The sequence below is a fragment of the Simochromis diagramma genome, unplaced genomic scaffold (assembly GCF_900408965.1).
Source record: "Simochromis diagramma unplaced genomic scaffold, fSimDia1.1 OVJJ01000487.1, whole genome shotgun sequence".
Taxonomy (NCBI): Eukaryota; Metazoa; Chordata; class Actinopteri; order Cichliformes; family Cichlidae; genus Simochromis; species Simochromis diagramma.
The window spans coordinates 409,477-430,691 of NW_024387305.1; the positions used below are offsets into that span (position 1 = coordinate 409,477).

The 21,215-nt window shown below is 37.6% G+C and overlaps 1 protein-coding gene across 1 annotated transcript in view; it reads left to right on the plus strand.

Moving 5' to 3' along the window:
• Positions 1 to 21,215, plus strand: part of LOC120716853 (zeta-sarcoglycan) — a 368,890-nt gene that overhangs the window by 176,341 nt on the left and 171,334 nt on the right. Inside the window, exon 2 of the mRNA XM_040004511.1 lies at positions 20,232 to 20,441. Coding sequence (XP_039860445.1) covers positions 20,232 to 20,441 — 210 coding nt within the window. The remainder of the gene's footprint in view (positions 1 to 20,231; positions 20,442 to 21,215) is intronic.

A 21,215-nucleotide genomic window follows, 5' to 3' on the forward strand; every position in this document is an offset into this window, starting at 1 on the left:
TAGTATTTTTGATACTCACTCAAGTACAATGATACTTACTGAGATATGATTCAATGATTTTTGCACATGTGTCTTGGTATCATTGTGTGTATGTTTCTGTATGTTTCTGTATATACTGCTTGTATATATACTGTATACAAGCAGCAAAAAAAATGTCTTCTTTTCAAGATAGTTCTGATTTACCCCGACCTTTACCTCCCCCCTCCTATCCAAATTCACTAAAAGGTGAAATGTTTTTAAACACTTTTCATCTGTAATATAAGTCAAGCATTTATATAATTGCACATTTCATGTAAAGATTAGGCATCTACAGTTGTTCTGTGTCAGTAGTTTACAGCCCTTTGCAAATAGGTCACATGAGTGTGAGCTTTTTTTTACTTTTGGCAATGCAACTTAATTCATTTACATATTTCATATATTATTAAGCTCTTTAGGAATTTTTTTGTGGATTTGTCATTTCAAATATGGTCTGAAATGAATTGGTGTATTGGTTCAGCTTTAAGATGCCACTCAATAAGCATGGCCATTTATGAATTAATTACACACATTATTAGTATATTATTAATTAAGAAAAAAAGCATGTGCCAGCTTGCCATGTATTATTAAACTTATTAAACTTTCATCCATCCATTTTCTTTCTATCCAATACAGTGGCAACTGGCTGGAGCCTGTCCCAGCTACTGACAGGCAGTGAGAGCCACAGTAGTCCCTATAGATATGTTGACAGGCCATCACAGGACTAACACAGAGAGACAGACAACCACAGACTCTTACATTCACACCTATGACCAATTTAATCACCAATTATCCTAACAAGCAGCAGAGAGCCTGGAGGCACAAGGAGAACATGCAAACACAGACAGAGCCCAGACAACCAGGAACTTCAAAATAGTAACCTTCTTGCTGTGTGGCCACTGCACCAATGTGTAACTCTGCTCTGACAAAAAACAAAACAAAAAAACAGCGTTGTTACATTTGGAGATTTAACAGTTCTTCTAATTTTTCTTCTCCTGCAGTTAATCACAACTCACTACTTTTCTCCGCCACACTTCACTGTTTAGTTGCTGCTGTAACTGCTGTGCTCTGGATGCGAGATCCTGCTGTAGTAGACGGGAACCTGGTTCATGCGCAGTGAACCCAGACGCAAACAAGAACACCTTGCCGGAGTACAAGGTCAACACTCTTTAAGTGTCGTGTGTGCGATTTTTTTTTTTGTGTCCGTGTTCATGTCTGTGAGCAAAGATTATCTCAACTGTGTGTTTTTGTGTGAAGGTGATTGGCATCAGTGATAAATCACTTCCACCTCTCTCATTTACAAGTACCTCATTAGATTTGTCCTTTAACAAGCCAATCAAACAGTACTCTAATTAATAAATCATATCACCACGGTAACAGCAGCCACAGGTCAATGCATCCTGGGAAAGAGGCATCTGTTTGCTGCTTTTAGAAACAAGTGTATTTGTGTGTGTGTGTGTGTGTGTGTGTGTGTGTGTGCGAGTGTATTTGTGTGTGTGTTCCTATTTGTGTCGCTAAGAAAACTTTTTTTATTTTAGTTGATATAGGTGCAGATTAAATGTAGATATAATGCCATATGTCTATGCATTGATTAATGAATTAATTAGTTAGCTAAATATTTTCACTTCGTCCAGTAATCACATTTTTCATGCACTATTTCAATCATGTTTGATGATGACTGACTATTTTTATCTTACAAAAGATGGTTAGTATTAACACAGATTGAGATTTCATACATTCATGCTTACAGCGCTGTACTTGCACTGCTGTGGACTTTATTTTTGTACTGTGCTGTGTAAATAATTTTTATCCAAGCTTCCACTGAATTAGGATTTAACTGTATGTCATTATGGAAAGGTTCTTATTTAAATGGTTCATGTTAATTAAATTCATGTATGTCCCAAACAAAACTACTATATAACATTAACTTTTACTGTAGAAGGACCGATGACCATCTTACAAAACTAGGTCTGAACAACTTAATGAGATCTTTATCTAATTAAATAAACTGGTATAACACGTTATTTGGGGAATGGGTGTGTAAAACAATGATATAATAAGATTAGGCAACAATATTTATTATATTATTTTCATTTAATATACACTATTCTGCAAAAGTCTTGAGCCACCCGTCATTAATATTTTTCTAGGAAAATTGAAAATAAGCTTTACATGGTGGATCAAAATCTGACCATACTTTTCTGCATTTGTAATTCTGTCAATTTTGACAAGATCCATGGCATCACTGGCTGAAATGAAGTCCCAAACCACGACAGAGCCTTCACTGCTTTTAAATCAGTGGCTGTAGATGCTCACTGTTTTACCTCTCTCCTTATACTGATGATGATTTGATCCAAAAATCTCTGTCACAGTCTGCCACTGATTTTCAGTCCAGTTCTTGTCTAATTTGACATACCTCACCCTTTATACCCCATTTCCATTCTTTAACAATGGCTTCTTGACAGCAACCCTTCCACTGAGATCATTACTGATGAAGCTATGGCAAATCAAAGTATCCAGGCCAGATGCATCTCTCAGGTCTTGTGTCAGGTCTTTGCTGGAAAAATGTTCCCCTATTTCTTAATAACATAACTTTCAGATACAGTTCATCGACTGTTGGCAGATTTCTTCCTCCACTTCTCCAGTTTCCTAAAAGTTTTTAAGGACATACGTCCCACCATGCAAAAATATGTCAAGATTTTGGCTATTAACATCTTAGGAATCACCTTACTGAAGCATATTTTAGTGATAAGTTTTTGACCCCAATACAGGAAGTTGATAAAAAAAAAATCCTAATCCCAATCCTGTTAATCTTACCCAATAGGCACGGTCAGTGTGAGCCAATGTGGGTGAGGGGACTCCTTCAGTACTAACCACCTAGAAATCATCTGGGTAAAAAAGCACAAATTATAAAAATCACAAAACAATAATCAAATCACTTAAACGATACTCATCTAATGAACTTACTTTGAGCTAATGCTGAGTTTGTTCTTGTCTTTAGTCAGAAAAGGTTTGAGAAAGGATGAGCATATCTGGATCCAAAGATGCACTTATCCCTGTGTTCCGAGTTGATGATAATCACCGAACACGAAAGCAGCTGGGCATCCAGTGGAAGTATGATGTAAATCAAAATCCTTCTGAATTAACCATCTAACACGGCATGAAATGAGCAGATGAAAAGCAAAAAATTCCAAACTCAATTTACAGGTTGGACTTCTGTTCCCCCTCTAGCGTCTCTGCTGGAATTTTCAACTGTGAACCTCTTAGATCCAATCTTCTGAAACACTCATCTTGCAGAGGATAAAAGGGAAGAATCCCAAATCTCTTTTATACCCCACTTTATACCTGCTCACCCTTCTATTCCTTCACCACATCTTCCATTTGGACATTTTTTTACAACTTTGTATACTACCGTATCTCGGCTATAGCGCTACTTTGCACACCTTTGAACCTGCGGCTTTTAGTCAGGTGCGTTTTCTATGGATTGTCCATGAGCGGATTTATTTTTTGTTCCGCGTTTCGCCATTGCTGGCGGAAGTCGGGATCAAGGTGTATTGTCCATTCCGCCAGGCAACGTAGTGCCGTACGAAGTAGCGCGAAAAACAAACTTCAAAGTAGCGCTACGCGTTCAGCTGGATGATGAGCGGCGATAAACTTGCGAAAAGCAAGTTATGCCCAACTCCACCATTGGATTCTGACAGCGTGGAAAAGTGTGAAAACATCCACGATCACCAACGGATTTCGAAGGGCTGGACTGCTGCATGATGGAGAGGAGGACACCGCCACAGCCCTTCTGAGGGTGTTCGACTCTGACACTGACAACGAGGATTTGTTTGGTTTTGAAAGTGACAACGAAGGAGAGAAGCGGAGAGTGGATGACGAAGCCATCCTGAGCCTGTTCGTTTCCGACACTGGAGAAGAGGACTTTGGTGGTTTTAGTGCGCAGGAAGAAGAGAAAGATGATGGTGAGTGACTGACTTTTCTTCTTGTTAAAGCCGTGTCACTGCACCTGAGCCTAAAAGGTAGTCCGAATCTATTTTTCTGGTGTGCTGTAGGTTATTTTATGTACTACATTTGTTACTCATTTATGAAGCACAGTACATGTGCAAATATGTCCCCATAACTTGTTTTTAAAATATTAATCAAAAGTGATGTCTCCAAACAGCCTCTCTTTTCCTGACAATTCGCTTTGTTCTTTTTTTGACAATTCTCTTACATATGATAAGTCAACATTGAAACACCTGCGGCTTTTAGTCAGGTGCGGCTAAAGTATGTACAAAACAGGATTTTCCCCTGATTTTAGCTTGTGCGGCTAATATTCAGGTGCGCTCTGTAGTCCGGGAAATACGGTAATCCCTTTACAATTCAAATACTGAGGAATACTTTTATTTTTTTTAAACTCTGTGTTTGTCAGTCATCGTTTATTTATTTATATATTTTATAGATATATAAATGTATATATTTATTTTTGCATTTTATGAAACTTGTATTAAATCATACATTGTGTAGGTCAAACCTTCTCTGCAGTTAGTGGCTCCAGTGTGTCACTTTCATGCCCATCCTGCACCACACTTTTCACTACTCAAAGTACATTTCTCATTTATATATTGATGAAACTTATATTTTTATTTTTCTTTGATTAAGAATAAAAATGCTTTATTATTAGATAATATAGAAAAGCTCTGTTTTAGCACTCTGGTCAGTTTTACTCACATAAAACTTGATATTAAGACATTTTAACCTTTCTTTGCTATGCTGTAGAGGCAACCAGGGGGGACTTACTCAGTCTCTTCCTACCCCAGGTCACACAGTTTCTAGTTCCTAAAATGAACAGCTTCTTTGCTAAGTTACCCACGAAGCTGCTCTTGAGTTTGGTGTCTTTTTCATGATTCACTGATTCATAGGTCAATATTAAACAACAAACTGAACTGAAAATGTTCTTGTACTGGACTGAAAATGAGTGGAAAAAACAGCCAATGTCCTTTGAAAAACTTTGAAAGACCTCCAGAAAGCCTGGAGAACTGTTGCTCAAGGCCTCTTTCTGGCTCCTTAGAAGCAAATTATAAAGAAATGAGGCATGGTTCCAAACTTTTATAAAGTACTGGAGATTTATGGCAAAGTAACACATCTTAACAAAGTGCTCAGGGGTTTAGCTCTGTTCTTATTTCTTTTTTATTTCTTATTCCTGTGTGGTTTATGTATGTATGCACTTTTGTACACTACTGTATGTGTGAAGAGTATTGACTTAATTATTGAGTTAAAGTGGTCATAAGTTTTATTTAAATTACCATTAAATCCATTGAAAACTCACAAAAATAATACATTTTCATACAGTTTCAGAAGCAGAAGGAGAGACCTTTTCAAAGACAAGTCAGTACGAGATTGAAAGGGTAAACAGGGATTTGATGTTCACACGCTGTCAAAGCATCAGAAAGCAACCAAGTCTGACTTTGTGTCAGCAAATACCAGAGAAAAGTATGTACCTGTTCAAGAATGAATTTTTAATTAATATGTCTTGTGATTTTCTCTGAAAAGAGGGGAGTGAGAAAGAGTAACATGATTTTCTTCCACTTATGCAATTCAGGGTGGCAGGGGCACTAGAGCTACTTCAGCTACCATAGGGTGAGAGGCAAGGTACACCCTGGACAGATTGCCACTCTGTCGCAGAGCTAACACAGAGTGACAGACCACCATTCACATCTAAATTCACACCTGCTCCCAATGTAGAATCACCAATTAACTTAAGCCCACTAACTGCACGTGTTTAGACTGTTGGAGGAAGCCGACTATGCCTGCAGTCGTGTGAAGAACACACATATTCCACGCAAAAAGGCCCTGGCGAAATGGGAAATCACATCCAGATTTGTGCAGTGCTAACCACCATGTTACCGTGCTGCCTGAAAAAAAGGCTATTAAGTTGATGGAGACTAGACGGGGTAATCCAATAAAGATTAAAAACTTGGGAAAAGAAAATGACTAACAGCATTTAGCCCTATAGAAATGAAAGAGTTGAAAGTGCTGTGTAAAGTACTTGAACAGTGTCTAAAGATGTTTTTTTTAGACAATAAAACAAAAGATAAAGAAATGAAAGAGAGGGAATCGTACAGTCAATTGCCTGTCTCCCTCTCACTAATTTCCATATCATCAAACTCTTTTCTCATTCTCCTTTTCATCCCCACTTTGTAAGCCAGTCTGTCCTCATTCCATTATATGGTGCAGGGGCTCAGAGGTTGATGTATGAGTGCTCCATAGAGGGACTTGGACATGAGAGACTGCTGGACATTCATCACATACATCAGTCACACATACACTCTTTGGTCAAAAGCATCAAAGGGAGCTTTGAGTGGAGCTGCTTGGCTGACAACACACAACTCAATTAGGATAGAAGGCAAAAAGAAATGCAAGTACTGTAATACAGTGAACGGAGATGTGTGTGTGTGTGTGTGTGTGGTGTGTGTTTGTGGGGGGTTATTGCAGTTTGTGTTCAAAGAAGAATGAGGTTTAAGTGATGGTGCGACCAGTGTAGAAGAACAAGATGGAGTGAATTATGCTTCATGCTAATACTAAACAGTTCTAGTACTTTTACATTTTATGGTCTAACTACTACTGTAGGTAACATGCAAGGGATAAATTTGTGCAGTTTAAAGTTGTGAGTTCAAAGACATTAACACAGTAATGCAACAATGCCCTTGCCTTATAATTTATGGCAGTTTCAAATCAAACTCATCAATTATTATTTTTTTTGAGTTACTAATTTGAAAGTTTTTTGGAAACGGGCAAAAATCCAAAAAACAAAACAAAATCCAATGAAATGAAATGATAGAATAAAAAGTAGCTACTAGGACATAGTAGTTTAAAAAAATGATGTCATCAGTGACCCTTGCATGCATCATAAAGAATAATCAGATGCATTTTGTGTTTTTCCCTTTTTTATTGTTTATATGCCTCTTTGCTGTTTTGGCCTGTATTTATTTTGCTTTTCTATCAAAGGCATGATGAAATTGACAAAAATCATTGAATTATTGTGCTCTTTTAAAAGGAACATTCTTAAAGTAAAAGCTGGGGTGAAAGCTTGCTTACACTTGCTGAAAGTTCCAAAAGCATGACGGCTGGGCAATATGAGGGACGTGTGTGTGAGTATGTGCTAATGTGTAGTGGGGGTGGGTGGTGGGGTAATGATAGAGGAGGCCCTGAACGGGGTCATAAAGCCTGTGTGCTGATTCTGTCACCAGAAGATTTACACACACACACACACACACACACACACACACACACACACACACACACACACACACACACACACACACACACACAAGCATGTGATATACTTACAGAAGGCGTCCATCACATCTCTCAGAGTATGACTGCCCTTGGAAATTGTCTTTCTCTCCCTCTTGTTATTCCTCGTTGTATTTTTATTCTCTAAGTGTCGCTATCTCATTCACACAGAGTGGTCTACACCATTGTTATACCCCCTCTTAGTAATAACACAGTGGGAAACAGAAACAGTTTTTTTTTTTTTAGTCCCTTTCTCAAAGTCACAGCGATTATCTTCTCGACTGTAATGCCACACACAGACACACACACAGACACTAGCCAATAGACACTGACACACCATCACTAGGTTTCCTTACATGGTAGAAGTGACTCGTTTAGCGTTTTCTCATTGACGTATATAAATATGAGATCATGACTGTGTGACAGTGATAATGTGAGTTGACTTGTTTTTGTGGTGGTAAACTAGCTTGCAGGACAGATGACTATTTGTTTTTCATCTATTTATGTTTTATCAAGAAATAAACGTTTCATTTCCTTCAAAAAGTGCTTAATTCAACTATGTTAATACTGGTGGTATTTTCTACTTCTACCCTCATAAAAAATGCAACATTTTTATGCAACTTATTGCTCACAAAAAACATATGACAGGGTTAGGGTTATACACTGAAATATATATTTGGCAAATCACAGCCAATCATAATGATTTCTTTATGTTGTGTAATGTGCTACCGAGCTAAAAAGCATCCCAGAAAACAGTTTAGTCTCTCACCATGTTTTTTGGTGGTTTTCAAAGAGTTTTAAAAAAAAGAGGCCACATTGCCAGCAAAGTCTCTTTCCATGAGGCTTTCCATCTATCTCCTCGTGATGAGAGAGCACAAGAGAGAGAGAGAGAAAGGATTTTAAGTCTGCTGTTGGTGTTGGCGGTGTTTAACAGTGTCGGCTTCTTGATTGACAGATACTGACTCAGCGGGAGGCAACATGCCAGAGAGAAGGGAAGAGAGGGAGGAAGGGAAAAAAGAAATCAACAATATTGGAAGAGCAAGAAGGGGGCTGGAAGACAATTTAAGCGGAGAGAGAGAGGCAAACATAATGACAGAGAAAGAAACAAAAGGGAAACCACAATGTGCTTTACAGATCTTACTCACAAAGATGCGCACATAATGACAACCAAAATAACATTACTCTTTGGAGAGCACTGCATTTACACATTTTGCATATGGGACTATGTGGATTCTGTCTCAGTGTTATATCTGTCTCAGTACAGCATTCAGCTTCTAAATAACTACATAAACGGAGCTGTATGTTAAAACCAAATCATCATATTATTAGAAAAGTAGATTCTATTTCAGGACGTTGGTGACATCTTCGTGACAGAGCTGCTCAAGCCTTTGAAATACTAATGGACAAACTCGACAGAATTCTGCGTGGGGTGTTTTGTTCAGAGTTAAGAAAGATATACTGTAATAATAAAAATTGTTCAACTTGAATATTGAACATCTGAAAAGTCATGGTGTGTCATGAATCAGTGTGTGGGAATCTTTGCCAGCTGTCAGTGAGTAAGTGAGATGAGCGATGATTGTTGAGCCTCTAAACTACAGCTCATAGCTACTGTCTAACCAGCTATCAATCATATTTTACTCCTATTATTATTACAAAGCTGTCATCCCTTAATAATTTACAGATACTGGAGGTTTGAGCAGATACTGTAGAACAGAAAGCATTAAGTCAGTTTGTAAGACTTTAAATATCAGGGTATCGCTGTTTGCACAATGCAGAAAAAAAAGTGTTGTATCCATTCAAATATTTAAGTGGGAATGTGTCTTCTTAATAAAGATGATAAGTTGGTGGGCAAGAACATTATAACTCATGCCTCATTTAATGTTGCCTGTCTTAGCGCTACCTCTAAAATGAAACTAAAATTGATTCTGAAACAGTACAGTGTCTTTTTGGTGTAAGCATGCAGTTCAGATCTGCTGTGAGTGTGTGGCAAAAAAGATAACATTTTTCTAACCATTATTTAACAATTTTGAGTAGCCAAGCAGTGTAAAAAGACCTTCTTCAATCATCTACCTGCTAGCAGCACATGATTATATAATAGCATGAGAGGACACCTGCTCCATAGTGGGGAAACATCCCAGTGGGGGGAGTAAACTTGCCAATCAGAACACAATGCAGATTTCTTTTTTAAATTCTCTGCCGGCTGTTTTTTAGCTCTTTTTCAAAATTGAATTTTTTTTTCTGGTTTTTCCCATTTTCCTTCTCCATTTTAATCACCCACTAATTAGTCTCGTGGGCCCCGAACAAACGAAAGACCTCATTCGAGGTAGATAAATCTAGACAGAGACAAATCTCTGTCTAGAGACAGTTTCGTTTCTATAAATAGAGATGACTGTAAAACATCCCTTTAGCTCCAAAGCAGGGTTTCAAAAAGCATAAACATCAGAACAACAGGATAAACAAAAATGAAGGAGGGTAGAAAAGAAAAGGCTTGTTTCTTTATAGTTTGCTGACAATCCAACATTGTTATAAACTATGGCTTGAATGTTTTAATTTGGTGCCAAGTGGTGAAGTTGAACAAGTATGGTAATGTGGTGGGTTGATACGTGTGTTAAGCATTTACTTTCAGCTCTGATCTTAACCAGTGAGTAGATGCCATTATTTAGGAGCTGGACTTCTCAGTGATAGTGCTATCATGTTGTCTTGTTTCTCTGTCCATCATAAGAAGGGTAGACGAGGACACCTGTTTGTGCTTTTACTTAAGAATGTGTTTGACCAGGAGAACAAGACCTGTCCTTTTTAGTCTTCTCTTTTTACACTCGGCCTCGATACAGCAGAACCTCTTGAATCTGTTGGAATACTGAACGGCTCACTGCAAAGGAGCCCCGTTTGTGTGTCTGAATATATTTAGGTGTGACCACACTGTTTATATTTGAATACATCCCTGTGTGTTTGCTGGTGCATGTAGCTGCAGTGTGATTTTGTGATTGTGTTTATTTGTTTGTGTGGATTTTTTTTTTTGGTGTATACATGTGTGTGTGTGTGGTAGAGGTGGTGTGTGTGTGTGTGTGTGTTGTCCATTCCAGTGGCTGAACACCTGAATGCCCACAGTGACAGAGAGGAATGGCAGGCTGTCCAAACCAACAACCAACAGCCAACAGCGAGTGCTCCCAATTCAGTTGGCTTAGTGTTTTATCACACTAGTGCAAACACACTCACACAAACACATGAAAACAAAAACAAAAAACAAATGTAGCATTGCGACATCAATAGTATTTTGCATGCGTAAGCGTTCAATCCCCTGTTATAATGACCAGCACACATCATAACAACTGATGCCAGTGCTCCTACTGATTTTGTTTGTGTATCTTTAGTTAACAAGGAGAATGGTCTTTTTAAAAGGCAAATAAGTCCGATATATTCACTATCATAGTGAATAATGAAACGATAATGGATGGTGAGAAAACTGGTTGCTTTGGGTATGAAATCAAAACAGACTGTGATAGAGTGAAGAAATGTATACATGCTTTAAAATTTAATTTTACCTGGGCCAATTTTTATAAAATGGAAAAGGGTTTAAAAAAACAAAACAAAATAAAAATAAATAAAACAAGCAAAAAAAAAACAAACAAACCCTGGGTTCACTGTGCCTTTTATTATGTACAGTATCATATCATTTCTCCGGAGAATCTGGTGAAATCTTTGTTTGCAAGAGAAATCGATGAATTCCAGATTGAATGGTTGATCACATTTAGAAATTCCTTTTTTTTTTTGAAACCATGGACACTCTCCTTTTCAGGGTAAAGTGATAATGTAAAGTTCAACTTAGTATGAATGACCACTTCAAAAACCAGCATCCATCATGGTACACAAGTGCAAGTGGTTTATCACATGTAGTAGAAGCACAATGCCAAACCATATTGTTTTCACATGTTTCTATAATTAAAGACTTTGTATGCTTAGCTAACCTTTCTACATTTGTTGGAATAATTGTTGCATCTTCCATTTTTTAAGGCCACAAATTTTGAAAACCTTGGTAATTACTAATACATTTTTCTTTAATGATAAAACAATTTGTCTCCTCAGAACTCCAAAATGTAATGGTGAACATGGGCCTGTCCTGCCTGTTTTTTTTTTTTTTTTGGGGGGGGGGGGGGGGGGTGTTAATGTGCATATATGTATTTTACTCAAGTGCATGGGCTGGCAATATGAGATTCAAAGAGTGATGAGTGAAAAACAAAACAAAACATACAAAGCTTTTAAATATATAGAACCAAACAACTTTGAACAACTGAGAAAATGTCTGATCTTTAAGTAGTACAATATTTTAGCACAATAATGATCTAGTAAATACTGTGAAGAGAGAGAGATAAGAAATAAGAAAAGCCTGTGATGTATTACTCATAACTATTTTCTTAAACTCAATAGGTAAGAATCTGTTTCTTCCTTAAAATATTTATTCTTAACGAGCAAAAAATGTCCCTATTGTTTATCATAAACAGAAAAAAAATATGAAAAGCAAACACTTTTTTTTTTTTGCAACATTTGTGATAGGAATTCTTTTTTTAGGCACAATGATGGCACTGCCATATAATACCATACTTACTGCTCCATAGTCAATTTACACAATAAGATTGTCTTAAAAATGCAGTGCTAGATCTTTAATGCCAAGTGCTGAGTTATATTGAAGCAGATGTATTGTTGAGTATGAGCTCATTCAGATACAGTGGCATGCCCACAGCACTTGAAATTCCACAGCAGCAGTACCAATCAGCTATGCATGCATGTTAAATTACGCTTTGATCTGGATTTCAGCTGTGAACCAAAATTCCCAAGTTTCCTGATTTTCTTTTGGCAAGTCCATTCACTCTTCTATTTATTATCCACCCTTGCACCCCGTCAAACCCATCTATATGTCTGTCCCACCCTCTGCTTTCACATGCACAGTGTAGTCAGGTGTTTCTAACATTTACAATCCACATACATTAAAATAATCTAGTCACATATGTGGCAAAGGATGGCACTGCACATTAGTGTAGGGGTGGGCGATATATCGAAGATACTCGATGTATCGCGAGTTATTCTGCGCACGATGGTTAAAAAGGCTTTATGTACTGAGTATAAATTTCCATAGCAATATTAAACTGTCTGGTAATTCACTGTGAGTTTTTTTTCTCCCACACGCTACGAATGCATCATTAAGCCCCCCACCCCACTGGAAAACGTTCTACCAGGCACACTGCAGTGAGAATGCGTGTTCATACGCTGCCAGAAAAATATGGTGACAGCGTGAGTTGCAGACGAGGAAGGGAATGAGACTCGCTGTCGTTTCGATTTCACAAGGAGGATGTCGAACAAAATGCAAAACATGCCGTAAAACTATTGCTGCAAAAGGTAGCAGTACCACAAATTTATTCCACTAGCTGAAAAGTCATCCACTGCACAATTAAGACTATTTTAAACTCCACATGTCAACGTCTCCCCACGCACCAAAGAAAACGCTAAATAAACCAGCTATGATACCTGTGACTGTTTTTATAGACACTATCTGGACTTCTGTTTCTGTCATTTGCGGGCATTAGGGCTGGGCCATATCATACCGTTCATGGTAATACCGGTATAATGTCGGGCAACGATAAGAAAATGAAATATCGCGATAGAATATGGGTAAAACGTGCATGCGTACCTTTGTTTTCATATGCACATGGTGGAAAAAGCATGGCGGCGACAGAGAACGAGAAGGGCGAAAGCGGATCGGTGAATGAAACAGATGAACCAGAATTGGTTTGTAAAAATGCTGCAACTTCAGTGGTGTGGAACTGGTTTAGCTTCCGTCCGTCAGATACACAACAAAGCACTATTTTTGGTAGAGCATGCTAGCGGGCCGTCGTTATTACCGTGTTGTTTGGAAAATACGGCACACTTAAAATCAATCCTTTGATTTTTCTGAAAATCGACAGTACCCCTTATAATCCCGTGTGCCTTATATATGAATTCTGGTTGTGTTTACTGACCTCGAAATGATTTTATGTCGTACACGGCGCTCGAAAATCTGTCAAATGTTTTAGTACGACTTTGCTAAGCTACGAAGCCGCACCGCTTGATGGATTGTCGGAGCATTACGGCTATCGTAGGCAGGAGCCTCGCGGAGTGATACGTACTGTGCTTCAACATAATATTACCGTATTGTGTGTGTATAACCTCTTTTTAAGTTTTGTGGATATTATACATGGTTATGCTGAGGATATGTTGGCCAATTTCCACTGGAAATGCCTTTTGGTTAAACTTGTCAGCAAGGAATTTGCATTTGCACTGTTAAATTTTTACATAACTTTAATGCACATAAAAAAAACAGCTGCTTGTTTAAGTGAAAATACATTGATGGGTTTTTTTTGTTTTGCACGAATAAAGTTGTGGAGTTGTAAAGTGTTTTGTCTAGTGTCAATTATATCATCGGTTATATCGTTATCGCAAATTTTCAAATGTATATCGTGATAAATATTTTTGGTCATATCGCTCTGCTCCAGCGGGCATCACATTTTTTACTTTACAATTTCATATGTAATAAGCACAAAAGAACACCTTTTTAATTTCGGTTGTTTTGTTTTGTCTCGTCAATTGCTGCTTGATGTTGTTTTTTGTTGCTATGATCTTTTGTTAGAGGTCAAGTGTTGACCACAGAGAGACAGATACTGTGACAGTATTGTCATCTGTGAAACACCTCTGTGTGCAGCTGATATTGTACAAATAAAACATTTCAATTCATTTAGATTTTTTGTTTTCAAAGTAGAAAAAAATATTAATTATTGGGACTATAAAACACAACTTGTACTGAAGGCTATTTTTGCCATTATTAAAATAATATTTTCTATCACATTGCTTTCAGTCTGTACTGAACTATAATCTGGTATCTGCAAGGAACCCACAAGACCTCCATATGAAGACAAATTTGCGATTTCTCATGTCATAATGGATTTTGAATGTCTCTTTTTATGCAAAATGTCACTGCTTGAAAGATGAACTACAATATAATGGAAAGATTTTTTTCTAGTACTATCTCCTGTCCTCTAATTCTCATTATTAGCTTTTTGTAAACTAATGTTGTTTATTTTGGGCTGCTTCTTCTGGGAGGTTGTGGGGGTGGAGATGTCACATGGATGGATCACAATCATATTTTTCTCCTGTTCATTTTTCTCATTTGTCGTCTCTTCTCCCCACTGTTTATATCCACGTCTCATCTCCTATCAGCTTTTTCTCGTATTTTCTCTTCTTCGCTTAAAAAGATAGATAATATGATGGCGCTATCGTAGTATGTACTTAGGTTTGTCATATACACCACATCCACACCAACCTCATCATGCTGGCAGTTTTGTTCGTAAGTGTGCAACCTCTAATTTCTATAGTTGAACTTATATTTTTGAATATTTGTCAATTGTAAAAGTCAAAGTGTTGTTTACGCACCTCTACAACACATACAACACAGAGAAAATGAAGCAGACTAACTGAATTGAATGAAATCACTGTTATGGAGCTGATAGTGAGCTATAATGGTATCACTTGCAATATAGCTATAGTGCCTCTTGTTTTTACAGCTGTCATGGCATTATGATATTAATAAAGTTAGGTCGCACAGTGCAAGGCCTCTAGGCTGTGGTACACTATAGGATTGATTGATGGCTCTCTTGTCAGTTCAATCTACAAAATGCATTAGAAGAGAAGAAGGGACGAGTGTAGGGCAGAAGATGTGAGGGGGAGAAAGGGGAGAACAAAATTGATTGATTAGCAACAACGAAAATAGAAGAAAAAATTCAGTGAGGAAGAAAAGAAGGAAAATTTAAAATAATCTACTAAAAAGGAAAATAAAAAATAGTTTTATATATAGCACGAGCTTATTTTATGTTATTTTGCTCAATTTATGTTACTTGATAAGAAAGGAAATGTGCATTAGCAAGGATAACTGAAAGAGATAAGTGAAAGAGAGGTGAACAGGAGAATAATAAAAAAAAGAAAAGATTAAGCAACAATTTGTTTTTCTTTTGGATTTTCTGTAGCAAAGGGCCAAGTGGGCGGACAGACAATATTTTGTCAGACTGCCGAGTTAGACTGATAACCTTGGATATCTCTGAGTGAAATGAGACATAAATACACTTGCAAGACAATGAGTGTGTCAGTGAAAGAGTGTAATGTGGGGTGTTCACAGGAAAATACACAGTGACAAATGGCACAGTCACAAAACTGACCACACGCAATTAAGCAGTGACATTATGCATCTGACTGCCACCTGTGGAATTTAAGAAAATAACAAAAATACATCTTACGTTCATTTTACCAAGTGACAGTGTGGCCCCAGTGAAACATGCAAAGATGATATATACACATCGACGAACAAGAATATCTATTGATTCCCATTCTTGATGCATGCATGGAGAAAAACGATAAGCACTCTTGGTCAGTACAGACTTCATTAAAGTTCAGTACACACATATCAGCACAGAGCTACACACGGTGTGCTATCGATTAAGTGTGGACTCTGAATTCAGAGATAAAATCATCAGCAGCCCATTTCTCTGTCCTATTCTACAGCGATGCTGTGCTATTGATTCATATGCATTGTATCTGCACACACTGAACAGATGCACCCAAAAAGAGAAATAGCTGAAACTGCTGTGTCTGTTGCAGGAGATTTCTTTTCACTGTGAAAAGGCAAAAAATATTTTAATCCATTAGCCCATTTGACAGATATTAAGCCCTCATTGCACTTGGCATTAATATGTTGCATACACAAATTACGCTTGGATATAAATCAGTTGGGTTACATTTTGATAGAAGGTTGAATGCTTGTTTTTTTTATGCACATCTAAAGTAGCCTCAGCTTTTCTTTTGCCAAAAAAAAAGCAGATTGCAATATCTATTACATCCTTTCATCACCTCATTTAAATCTGGTATTCAAAAGTGTTTTTTTTCTTCCTCCATTTAAACAAATATTGGCCTTAAAACTGACATGATTGCTACAGATGCTAATGGTAATGTTGATCTGCTCTTGACTCAGTCTTGGGCACAATTCTGCCTCATATTGATGTACTTCTGCTTTCTCTTGTCACAGTTTATTCATCCGGTATTTTTGTTAATTAAGTTGGAAAAGGGTTCCTGCCATGTAAAGGAAAGCACAGTAATACTGCCGTGTGATGACACTATTAGATTATAGTTAATTAGAGTAAGATTTTGGATCAGATTAGTTAATATTGGTTTGGTTAAAAAGTTCTGCTGATATCCTAAAATTCTGGCCAAGGGCTGAGGACTTTGGAAACACAATAGCTGTGTATGAGTTCAGGGGCTGCACCCATATGGAAAAGAAATAGTAAAAACATATATGATTTACTCATGAAAGTGGCCACTTTCTCATTACTTTCATATATTTTTTTAGTAAGTATACAAAACATACAAGTTTCATTATATAATTTTTCAAGGGATCTTATATGTGTTTTCACTCTTGTATGCTTTTCATACAAGTTTCATACAAGACAGATAAAAACTTTATAAGATTTATATATATCTTTTCCATATGGGCATCCTTCTGCATCCCGGCCCATGTAGACCGCGAAGGCCGGGTCCTCCAAAGACCGAGAAGGCTGGAAGTGCAAGGCTGTGAAATGGGATGGTCTAGCCTTCAGATTTGCGTCACAAGCAGTCTCGGTGGAGTTTAATAAACTCAGCCGTCTGCTCCTTGCTATGTAAAGTATAACTGGACACTGGAGTAAATTCTCTACCATCCCACACTTCTGTTTGATCTGTTTTCTTTTTGACGTCTGTACAACTGTGTGAAAACTATAACTTTAATCTCAGCCACACCGATTTACTCAGGAACAAATAAAACACTGAAAAAAGCCAAACAATAACATTTTTAAGTTATCTAAGTGACTTGTATATCATGTTTCATCTGATTAGCAAAAGACTGTCTGAAAACGATGTGCTGGGAGTCCGGTGTTCTCGCCAGCTCTCCAAAAACGCCGGAGCACTTTTCCAAATATGTGATGTCTTGATAAACCAAGCAGATATTTACACACCTATATTATCGGCTGAAAATATGTTAAAAGTTTATTTTGTGACACAGAAAGAGTAATATTTCAAACTCTTTAGCTGCGCTCCTCTGCCATTGCCGCGTTTGAAAAGTATTTTTAGATTATTATACAAATATTATAAATAATAATTAAATTTATAAAGTATTGAAAAGAGTAATATTACAATTAAGTAGCTGCCCCCATTGTTGGAAACTGGAATTGGCTGGGCAGCGCTATGAATTCTGGGATAGGTTGGGGCACGAAGGATACACCGACCCATCCTTCAAATTCGGGGAAATGAAGGACGCATTTGTTGGCTGCATTTGGAGCAGCCTTCGAATTGGGACTGCCTTCGTTGCGTTGCTGTGACATAATCGGCCTTCAGATGCGGCCTCCTAAGGATGCAGCCCCTGAATTGCAACACAGCCAATGCCTGCTCAGCAGGACCAACCAAGTGCTTGTCAGAAACGGGGGTGTTTTAGGTTTACTTGTGTTATTTTGTGCTTAGTTAGTATTGTTGTTTATTTTTGTTTCCCCCTATTGTGTGTAAATGGTTTGGTCAAACCACTATAAAGGTTACCCTCCTGTGTCTTTGTGTTTAGGTCAGTTTGTAAGTTAGGTCGTGTCTACTTTGTGTGATTAGGTTTCTGGAAGTTACTTTTGAGTAGCGTTATATTTAGTTGACCTCTTTTATGGGCCTGCTTATTATATTTAGAATTTTATCTTTTTAAACTTTTTGGGGTTAAAAAAAAAAAACATTCTGAAGATATTTTCCTGTGTCCTCTATGCATTTGCTGCTTGGTACACTGGATACACTGGATTTAACTGAATCCAATAAAAAATACTATGTAATGAATAATTTAAATTAAAATTTATCTTATGCCTCATCTTATACTTAGCAATCTTCATCAGCTTGAGGGGCAAGACCATCTAAGAACTGGAGTTTAATCCTTAATGGAAAGAGGAAGAAAACAGTGCTGTTTCCCAAGACATCAAAGTAAATCTTCAGCCACAACATGTTGTTATTCTGACTCATAAATATTAAAGAGTCATTTTTTACATTATTACATTATTTTCAGTGCCAAAACTCATGGGTCAGACAGCCCTAGCCTTAAGGAGACAGAGGAGCTGAGGCCCCACTATCAATCCTCCTCAAGGTTAAGCTGTTAGCTTTAAAAACTTGTTAATGTTTTTTTTAGACTTCCATGGTGTTTATACACTGTCATGGCATGAATAACTCAAGCAGACCTTGGGGTTTGCCTCTCACGTATAAGAAACAGGACCCCTGTGGAGACACCAATCACAAGCTGATAGTTGTTTTAGACGCTCCTCTCCCCAAAATGAAACAATAAAACTTAGACAAGCAAAGCCTGCATTTCTTTTTTTCTTTTTTTTTCTGCAGGCTAAGGCAAAAGTCAGCATTTTTTGTTTATCATCAAGGCTTGTTGGGTATCATCATGTGAGACTATATAGAGAAAAGGCATTGCAGGGGGGAAGAAAAATCAACAGTCACTGAGGTGTTAAGGTCATGCAGTCTCAGCAAATAAAGACTTAATGTGTGTTTGTGTGTGTATGTGTGTGTTTGTGTTGTGTGTACGTAAAGAGAGAGACTGATAAAGAGGAAGAGAGAGATGTGCAAAAGTGAGATAGGAGGAGAATTAGGGAGAAAGCATGAAGGAACCAAGAGGGAATCTGAGGTATAGCGAGTTGGGTAAAAGAGTGAAAGAGAGTTAGGGAGTCAGATGGACAGAGATAATAGTGCCTTGCAGCCAGTGTCCATATCTCTTGCCACCAATGACTCCAATTGCTGCACTACAACTAATGGACTCTGTCCTCCTCTACCATCTTATCTGCCCTCTCTCTCTTTCTCCAGCCTCCCTTCCTATCTCTCAGTACTCAATGCTGTGCTATCTTTCCACTTTACAGCTCCACCTCTATCTCATTTTTATCATGCTTTGGTCTTACTCTTTCTCTCTCCTGTTATCTCACTCTCAAAACTCTAAAATGCTTCCATTCTTCCTCTTTTTTGCTATCTTATGTTTTTTGTATTTTCCGTTCTTCCTTCCTCCAAAACGCTGAAAGTTTAGCCTCTCCTCTTCCTGTTGTTGCTTATGCTGCATACAGAGACATTTCTGGACAATTTGATGCCCTACACAACTTTTTAATGTAACACTTCATAATAACGACTAAGACTTTCTTTTAGCCATTTCCAAGTTATCATTGAGTTTTATTATGATAAGGTCTAATGCTGGAGTTTTTTGTTGTTTTTTTAATGTATCCACATCTCAGGGTAACTTATTTCTAGTTTTCTTTTTAATGAGCTGCAGTTATAATCAGTATGAGATTGGCCCGGATCTAGCGCCTGTGGATCAGCTCCAAACACTCTTATTTTGGATGCAAAATGTAAAGACCATTTATCTTATGTGTTGGCTAGATCTGACTGTATTTTAGTACGCACCTGCAAATAAAAGACAAATCACAGTTATATGGTGTACCCGGTAATAGCTAATACCGATTGTACATTAACAGTGTTCCTCCAACTGGAGGCATCTGGTACTGGTACTGAAAAAGGGAGAAATAAAAATTCCATTAATTGCTTGTTTTTGAATTTGTTTCTTCGCAGTCATAACATTTCTCCACATTTGTTTATCATCCTTGTATAACTAAATTAATACAAACATTCACAATAATAGAAAAAATATGTTCAGTATTTTACTAGGGCATCTACAGCTGACAAACAGGGATAATAAACCCTCTGCATTTCCATTTCTTAAAAAAATGTCAGTATATAGATATTCTTCAAATAAAATTGAAGAATGAGAGAAATTTCTCAAAAAAAAAAGTTACATCTTACATGTAACATTATATTTGTGTCTCCCTCAGATGACCCAGGAGCAGTATATCCTTGCAGCACAGCCCAACCCCCTCCACCAGAGAGGGGCTTCAGTTTGTGGTGCGCAGGTTTATCCAGCAGTGGGAATCTATGGCTGGAGAAAGAGATGCTTGTACTTTTTCATCCTCCTCCTCCTCGTCACCATGATTGTCAACCTGGCACTGACCATCTGGATTCTCAAAGTCATGAACTTCACTCCGGTAAGAAGCGCGTGTGTGTGTTTATATCATTAAAGTGCCAGGATGTTATATGGGCTTGTGTTTATGTGGGGGTTTATGTGAAAAATCTGAGAGAGTGCATTTAAAAGGGCTTCTGTAATGTAATGGAACATGAGAGTGATGATAATTTAAATGTGTGTGTGCGTGTGTGTGTGTGTGTGTGTGTGTGTGTGTGTGTGTGTGTGTGTGTGTGTGGGGGGGGGGGGGGGTTCTTTCTTCAAATTAAATCTTAATCAGTTGTCTTCACTCTATATGAAGTTTGTTTAGTCAAACATATATTATTACGGTTACTGATTCCACTTCATTGTCGTACACATGAACACATTATTCATATCTTTGTCTACATCTCTTGGACCTAAGCAAACACCTGCATAGTGGCTGACATTGAAACTATAAACTCTAGATTCATGTTCACTGTGGGAGGACACAATAAAGTAATCCAGGAGAATCAACCCAGACATTGAAGGCTCATCCCCAAACCTGGTTTTCTTCATTGTGTATTCAGTATAGGTGGTATTAGACTTTGCTCCTCTGTTCCATCATCACTGTAATTTTAACTATGTCCTTATTTTTTGTGTGTTTTATTAATCCTGTTAATATATACACACCGAGGCTCATGTCCTGCTTTGTAAACACTTTCTAAGGCTTACATCATACACACATGCAATATCCATTATTGCCCCAGGGTCTAAGAAACTACACTGTGATAGTAGAATGTGAATGAGGCAGGATTTGACCCCTGTAAACCTCTAGTAA